The sequence below is a fragment of the Alexandromys fortis genome, unplaced genomic scaffold, assembly GCF_014885135.2.
Source record: "Alexandromys fortis isolate MF-2015 unplaced genomic scaffold, M_Fortis_MF-2015_v1.1 scaffold_222, whole genome shotgun sequence".
Taxonomy (NCBI): domain Eukaryota; kingdom Metazoa; phylum Chordata; class Mammalia; order Rodentia; family Cricetidae; genus Alexandromys; species Alexandromys fortis.
The window spans coordinates 2,357,779-2,365,649 of record NW_026068108.1 but is presented as its reverse complement, the minus strand read 5'-3'; the positions used below and the strand labels follow the sequence as shown (position 1 = coordinate 2,365,649).

The 7,871-nt window shown below is 44.7% G+C and overlaps 1 protein-coding gene across 1 annotated transcript in view; it reads right to left on the bottom strand.

Annotated features, from left to right (window-relative positions):
* Positions 1 to 319: 319 nt before the first annotated feature.
* The window catches only part of Ptprj (protein tyrosine phosphatase receptor type J), a 166,250-nt gene continuing 158,698 nt past the window's right edge, over positions 320 to 7,871 (bottom strand). Inside the window, exons 22-24 of the mRNA XM_050124239.1 lie at positions 6,934 to 7,094; positions 6,253 to 6,388; positions 320 to 4,030 (exon numbers count right to left, since the gene is read on the bottom strand). Coding sequence (XP_049980196.1) covers positions 3,872 to 4,030; positions 6,253 to 6,388; positions 6,934 to 7,094 — 456 coding nt within the window. The 3' untranslated portion in view covers positions 320 to 3,871. The remainder of the gene's footprint in view (positions 4,031 to 6,252; positions 6,389 to 6,933; positions 7,095 to 7,871) is intronic.

The following is a 7,871-nucleotide window of genomic DNA, read 5'->3' as shown; positions in this document are numbered from 1 at the left end:
TCTGAAACTAGGGGAAAGACCACATGTGGACAGGGAGAAGGCTAGCCTAGGGGAAAGACCACATATTGACAGGGAGACCAGATGAGAACCTGCCACCCTTGGATCTCTTAGAAATGTAAAAAGATGATTCTTTTGGCTTAAACCACCATCTGTGGTATCTGAAACGGTGACCCTAGAAAACAATACAAAAAATTCCAGTGGTGATATGATTTTGTTAGGGATGCACTGGTTAAATATAACAAATCAGTAAAGCGCTTGATACTTGGTAGAGACATAGAATAAGTGGGGTGGGGATAAAGGAAAGAAAGACTCAAAGACATAATGTGTTGACATATTTTATATTTGGTATTTGTAAGTCTTTAAAAAAGTTTTTGCAGGCCATTTTTTTTCCTTTAAAAAAAAGCAACCAACAGCAATACTCTGGCCAAGTATAACAGACATAGAAATGTGCATTATTCCACAATAGTTACAAGAAAAGTGCGGTTTAAAGTCCGCATCAACACTTCTATACCCCAGGGAGAAAACGCTACAGTCATTAAACACACAGTTGCTACATGGTAGTCTGAAAACACAGAATTCTGACTTTGTTTTGAGGTGAATCAACTTCCGTCAGCAGGCTTGTTTAGCTCAACAAGCACAAACTGCAATCAAGCATTACAAAAGACTGGGCTTCTCCATCCCAGAAAAGCAAGTATAAATGCATAGTTGACCCTTCCCTACCTCCTCCCCACTCCCACCCCCCAGAGCCTCCAACTTCACAAAGCACAAATCCAGAGGGTCCACGTGCCAAAGTCTGGCTGGAGATCACAAAGTGGTCTCAGAGAAGAGACACCAAATGTCCTTCTGCTGCCCATTCACTAGATTCAGCCCTGGAGGAAAAGTGTCTTAGAAGACATCAATGGCCCACGTCCTGCACAGCAGCTGGCCACTAGTCTGTGACCCTTTCACTGACGGTGAGTCCTACACCAGCTGTTTTGCTCTGTGGAGCCATTACATCTGAGCAGGGAGCTCTATCATTCCAATTCCGCCACTCTTCAAATTCTGGTTCCCAGTTCCATTGAGACCTGGGGCATACAAAGAGAAGACTCTCCCCTCACCTCTGCCCAGCCTCAGCTTCTGTCACATGATCTTCTGACCAACATGCTAATCTTCCCTTTCCACTGACTGTGCTAGGCAAACCCCACCACACAGTCCTCCTCCGGATGTGGAATGGCATGGTGACCTTCGTGTAACCTGTTTATTTGGAACGCTCCATCTCTCTGCCACTAACTAGCTTTTTTCCCTGGGCCTGGGAATAACATGTGAGAGTGGCTTGCTGGGGCTGGGGCCTAAGGACTTTCCAGATCCACACAGGCAGAAGCAGAGAAGATTTCTGTGTTTTTATACAGTATGTTTATAATTATGTTGCTTTCATTTTTTAAAGAGACTCCAATCTTTTACAGGACTTTGCTGGGGCAAGTCCTTTCCTCCGCCTTTCCTATGGCAGTTAAGGCAAGGCTCAGGCACTGCACCAGATTTGACCCCCTACCATTCACTACAGTGGTTCCTAACACACTGAGCAGGTCGCGTGGTGGTGCACAGAACTATCACCAGACAGGTCCATCTGTATAGCACCCCAGAGTCAGCGCGTGCTAGGGGTCAGATTAAATGGGGTTTGGGGATAGTAAGTCCACATTCAGCTTCACTCCTTCACACCTTGGGACAGCATGGCTTCCCTGATTCACAACTGCAATGTCAAAGTCCCGGGTGAGGTGGAGTCAAGGGGCCCAACCCGCCCTGGCTAGTCCTTTCCTTGAAAGACCTGACAGTAAATGGACATTAAAACACAAAGGAGTTGGCAAAAAGTGCAGTTTCCGTTTGAGAAGCAAAATTCTCCCCCAAAGCACGACGACATTCTGAGCCTCCTTTCAATTCTCTCAGTACCTGGAAGGAAAGGCGGCAGAACACATACAGCACTAACTCTGATCACGCACCATGGTTCACCCTCTAGGACCCTCAAACACTCATGATCATGTACACACAGTCATCAAAGTGCTGCTGAGTGAAGTGCAGAGTACAGAATGCCAGAAGGCCACCCCGGGGCCCACAGTGGCCAGGACCTCGGAGAAGACCCCACTCTCATCTTCAACAGGAGACCACTGTCACAAACATCCAGTAGAAAACAGCCCTAGGGCTCCAGGGACTTGTGATTCCTTCATAAGACCTTATATACTTCATTGCCTACTGGAGAATAAACTCAAAACTTCCTCAAATATAACCTGAGCTACAATATAAAAGACACAAATCTTGTCATGTTAATGCCTTGAGAAGTTTACAGATTATGTACCAATAAAATAATCCTCATAAATTCTAAAATTCTTGGTGAATACACACCTGAAGCAAAACAAGAATCTACATTTTCTTTAAAACTCAAAGTAATTACAGCAGCAGTGTAGTGAAAAGAGGTTTTAAAAATAATAATTACATCTTTGATACAAATCAAACTTTGTACACCTCAATTCATAGGAATGACTGGTGTAAGAGTTTAGTATTTATATATACAGTAGATACTGATGTGTGTCACTGCAGATAGAGTCTAAAGCCAGTGGACTTCGGGGGAAAAGGGGGTTAATCTGAGTTCACACTGAAATGTTCACAGATCATCATGCTATAAAACACACACACACACACACACACACACACACAGACATACACACACATAAACACAGACATACGTAAAATGCCAACCTGAGTAAAACATTACTAAAAACCCAGAGCATCGTGAACCACTAAGTCACATATTGCACCTTTAAATAATCCTTCTTACCAAAGACGGAAATGAGAGAAAGTAGAAGACGGGGTGGGAAGGGGTGTATGCCGTGGTATGACAATTTCTCTCTCTCCCAACCCCACCCCACCCCACCCCACTCCACAGAGAGTATCTATTCTCAACCAAGTGATGGGATGAAAATGTCACCAACAGAAATCTTTGAAGAAAACTGGGAGGGAAAAAAAAAGAAAAACAATGGAATACAAATCTATGCGAAAAATGGGTCACAGAGAAAGCCTCCTCTAATCAAATGAGAACAGGAATGTTACTGAGAAGGCAAACCTCTGATACTAAGTTACCATTTAAATATTCTGTATACTCCAATTATGAGATTCAATATAAAAATAGAGATATCTACTGAGTTTTGCCTGTGGAAGCATAATTCAAAAAAGGCACATGTTCAAATAGAAACCCAGGCAGAAAAGGCCCCGCGTGCCCCTCCCTGCATGGTAAACACCCACAGTCATGTATTTCCATCAGCTAGATTCCAAGATACAGGAGGTAAAAATAGACCTCTGATACTTAAAATATATCCAACCCAACACAAGCCTGACTTTAGCATGTGAATCACAGAAAAGTCCTAAAAAAATGAGAGAGAGAGAGAGAGAGAGAGAGAGAGAGAGAGAGAGAGAGAGAGAGGGGGAGAGAGAGAGGGGGGGGGGGGGGGGGGGGGGGGGGGGGGGGGGGGGGGGGGGGGGGGGGGGGGGAGGGAGGGAGGGAGGGAGAGAGAGAGAGAAAGAGAGAGAGAACGAATCTGTTTGGAAAAGAAAAATAAAATTGTAGCTCACTTTTCCTGGTTTTTCCACAATTCTCAAGGGGAAAAAAAGTGAACCCAACACATGGGTAATCAGGAATGCAGCTGACTGATACGTCACCTGTCCATAGCTCCTGACAGCCCTAACTCCCTGTCTGCCATGTTTTACACTCACAGCCTCAGGCCCTCCAAGGCAGTTAGTTCTAACGGAGCAGAACAAAGAACTGAGAAATGAGACATATAAACACATGTCCACATCAGGGCATTTTCCTTCACTGTGGGTGTGACGGAAAGCGTTTGCTTTGGAACTAGGCGATGTAACCGTTAGTCTTTCCAAACATGCTCACTGGCTCGAGGTTTTCATAGATTGTCATCGCGGTTGTGTTCTGATAGATGAGATCAACTTTGGAGTCTTTCTGGGCTCTGATGATATCCAAGACACACTGATTGAGGAACACATACTGGTCCTGGGAGGAAAGACAAGGAGAGAGAACCAATAAGTGCTGCTATCTCCCAAACCGTGGCAAAATAAACCAGCACAGCAAGTTCAGAATCTAGAGGTAGCTGTTTAAAGACAGAAAACATATGCCGACCCAGAAAAATAACCAGGTACTGTGAGAGAAAACCTCATAAGGAAGCATTATATGTAAAACATGATCTGATCTTTTCCAAATAAATATTCCATATATGTATGTGTACATATATTCACAGCATACAGAGTCCTGCAGCGCCTGCTGGGTCACGTGTGACCTGCTGCGGCTATGACCAATTACCTGACAAGAAGCAATTTAAGGAAAGAAGTGTTGCTTCTGGCTCAACCCATCATGATAGGGGGAAGATGGCAGCAAGAGCACCGTCAGCTGGTCACACTGCATTCACAACCAGGAAGCAGAAGGCAGACAGGAAATGGCACTCAGATACAAAACCTTAAGGCCCACCTCTAGTGACCCTTCCTCCAGCAAGGCTTGACTTCCTGAAGGTTGCACCACCAATTTCAAAGTGGCACCACCAATTGGGGCTCCAACCCAGAGCCCAGGGATTGTGGGAATTCAAACCACAGCACAATCTAAAGGTGAATATGGTCTTCCTCTAGGAAGTGGGTTAGAGAAATAAAAGAGAGGGGAAATGTATTCTGTGTAGTCCTACAAAGCTTATTTTTCATATATTATTTTTGAAATATGAGAAAGAGATCGGGTGCTGGAGAGGTGGATCATGGTTAAAATATTGCCATGCAGCAGCAGGATTAAATGGCAGATCCACAAAACCCATGGAAATGTTGGGTGGGTGTGGCCTCAGAAAAAGAATGTGACCCCAGAGCAAGTCAGCTAACTAAATCAGCCCTATTTTCATGCTCTGGATTGATTGTGAGACCCTGCGTCAAGGTGGAAAAGTAATCTAAGACAGTTACACACATGCACACATGCACACACAAGGACACAAAAATGGAAAAAGAGAGATGAGGGAAGACTCTGCAGACAGATAATAAGATTTCTATTCTAATTCTTTAAAAACTATAGCAGAAAAATGAAAACCTAACACAGAAGCAAAATTTCATTCTTTCTCTCACAATCGTGCAACTCATCCAAAAGCACACGATGTATCCAGACCTCTAGAACACTCCCTACTAGACTCAAACACAGCACATATTCATAAGTTTCTAAATTGGTACAGGGTAACAGCCTGAAACAAAATGAATATTCTGCTCTCATCCTGGTCCAGGAATATCCACCTCTGAGGAAGCTCCTCCCCACCACACTGTGATGAGAACGCGCCTCAGATATGAGCTCACCAAGGACACCAAGAAGAGCAAACATCCCAGAGAGCACGCACCCTCGCACTGCTCAGCCACCCTGCTAGAGCCCTGAGAATCTTTAACATTCAAGGCTGTGTAAGGTGTGTAAGGGTTCCCACATTTGTGCTTCAGTGGCGATGTGCTATTTCCCACCAGTAAGTGTGGTAAGACTGTTCTGCTAGCTTAAAGATGGTCAGATCTTATTAGAAACAAAGACTCAAAACTACCAGTCTTACAAATCTAAAATCTGGAAACCAAGCCAAAATACTTAAAAAGATTCATTTGAGGGCTAGAGAGATGGCTCAGCAGTTAAGACCACCACAGAAGTCAAGGGTTTGATTCCCACCACCCACATGGCAGCTCCCAACCATTTTCAGGGAACCCAAAGTTCTCTCCTGGCCTCTAACAGCATATGATACACAGACATACATATAGGCAAATCACCCATATACACATAATAAAAATAAGCAATCGCTTTACCTTAAAGAAGACTGTTTCAAAAGTCAGAAGCAGTAAAGACTCTCTATCTGCACGTGTGATCCCACTGGTGCTACTGTGTCACGTGTGCTCCCACTGGTGCTACTGTGTCACGTGTGCTCCCACTGGTGCTACTGTGTCACGTGTGCTCCCACTGGTGCTACTGTGTCACGTGTGGTCCCACTGGTGCTACTGTGTCACGTGTGCTCCCACTGGTGCTACTGTGTCACGTGTGCTTTCACCTGTGCTATTGTGTCAGGTGATTTAATTACAACTTAGATTAGAACCTGCAAAGAAATATACAACCAAGAGTCAAAAATATCTAGAAGAGTCCAATGCTTCAAGCCCAACATGTGACTCCATTTGATGTTTCAGAGACAGATGGGGAGATCAAAATTTCAAATGCAGAAGGGGCCTCACCTCTGTCTGTACCATCAGAGGCCTGTGCATCCGAAGATCATAGACGATACCGTACACATCCACAGTGTTCTCATTCTCTATCTGATAGATCAGACGATCGATAGCAATGAACGTGCCCGTCCTTCCGACCCCAGCACTAGAAAACAGAGACATGAGTCATCATCACCAGTTGCCTTCACCATGGATCTCTCAGTTCTCCCACAGGTACCCACATCTCCATTGTCACTGTTTGAAGCTAACACAAACTTTGTTGCTCAACTGCATCTTCAAGCAAGGTTGGAAACTCACTTGAGTTAAATGTCACAAACAAAACATCTTGCTAAACCATCTCATACTCCATGATACTGAATGGTCCTAAAGCCTAGGACAAAAAGTTACACTTATTTATGAAGCCTATTGTAGGAGTGTGTGCGCTTTCTGTAAATGACCAGATGGCAAATACCTTCAGCTCAGCAGTATGTTCCGATGAGGTTTTATATATAGAAACAAGTGGCCCATAGGCTATATAGCTTGCTAACTCCTTTCTATATACAGTCTCACGGCTCAGGGACTAAGTCCCTGGTACCCTCTTGCAGACTATCCTTGAGTTTCCAACTATCTATTGCATTTCCTCGTGGGTGTTGCTCATTAACCATCACATTTTAAGTTGTCACACATACATGAGCTGCCAACTAGGTGTACCTGCAGTGCACCAGGATTGGTGATTCAGGAGGTATCTGCTTCATGTAGTCTCGGACCAAGTAACGAAAGTTGATGAGCAGGTCTGTGGTGTCAGGAACACCGTGGTCAGGCCAGGAGGTGAAGTGGAACTGCCGCAGAGGATGACTCTCACTTGTCTGCATCTAGAAGCCAACAAAGTGGGTTAGAGATCTAGACAGTAAGGGTACCCAACAATACCACAACGAGAGAAGTCAAGTAGTGCCGGAGAACTGTATCACACAAGCAGGACAACAAGCAGCCAGGCAGGAACAGTTCCAATAACCAATTCCAATTTGTTTATCCCCATCACCAAATCTTCCTAACACTGCCAGGAAGGAAGGGCTTCATACGCCTCACTAAAGACATGCAGCAGAGGTTCAGAGAAAATGGGGGTGAGCCCCTGATACTCATCCCGCATGGAGCAGACACCCAGCTCAATTTTGAGTTTATATCACTTCTGTTCTCAGCTACCAGTCAGTAAGAGCCCTACACCCACACACATGCTCCTCCTGGATGAGCCCCATTCTTCAGCCCACTTGGAAATGACATTTCCCTTAAACCCCAAAATCATTTCCCTAAGTATGGTCAGGAGGTGAGCACATGCTGGGCAAGAGACACCTGGTAAGTCCTGGGCTTTCCAGATAATCTATGGAACACACAACCAGTAAACACCGAGCAAATAAATATTTAGAACTATAGGGGTCTACAAAAGAACATACACTCACACACACACACACACACACACACACACACACACACCTCACAGTCTGCTACTTCAACATCTGGCAGGCAGGAGACAGTGAGCACTATTTTAACAAATCTAACAATTACACCAGTTTGTATTCTACTTTAGACCAAGCATGTGCCTGGAATTACCAAAGCTCTGCCTCTGGGGCCAGTCCTGTCCCTTCCTGTCCTTG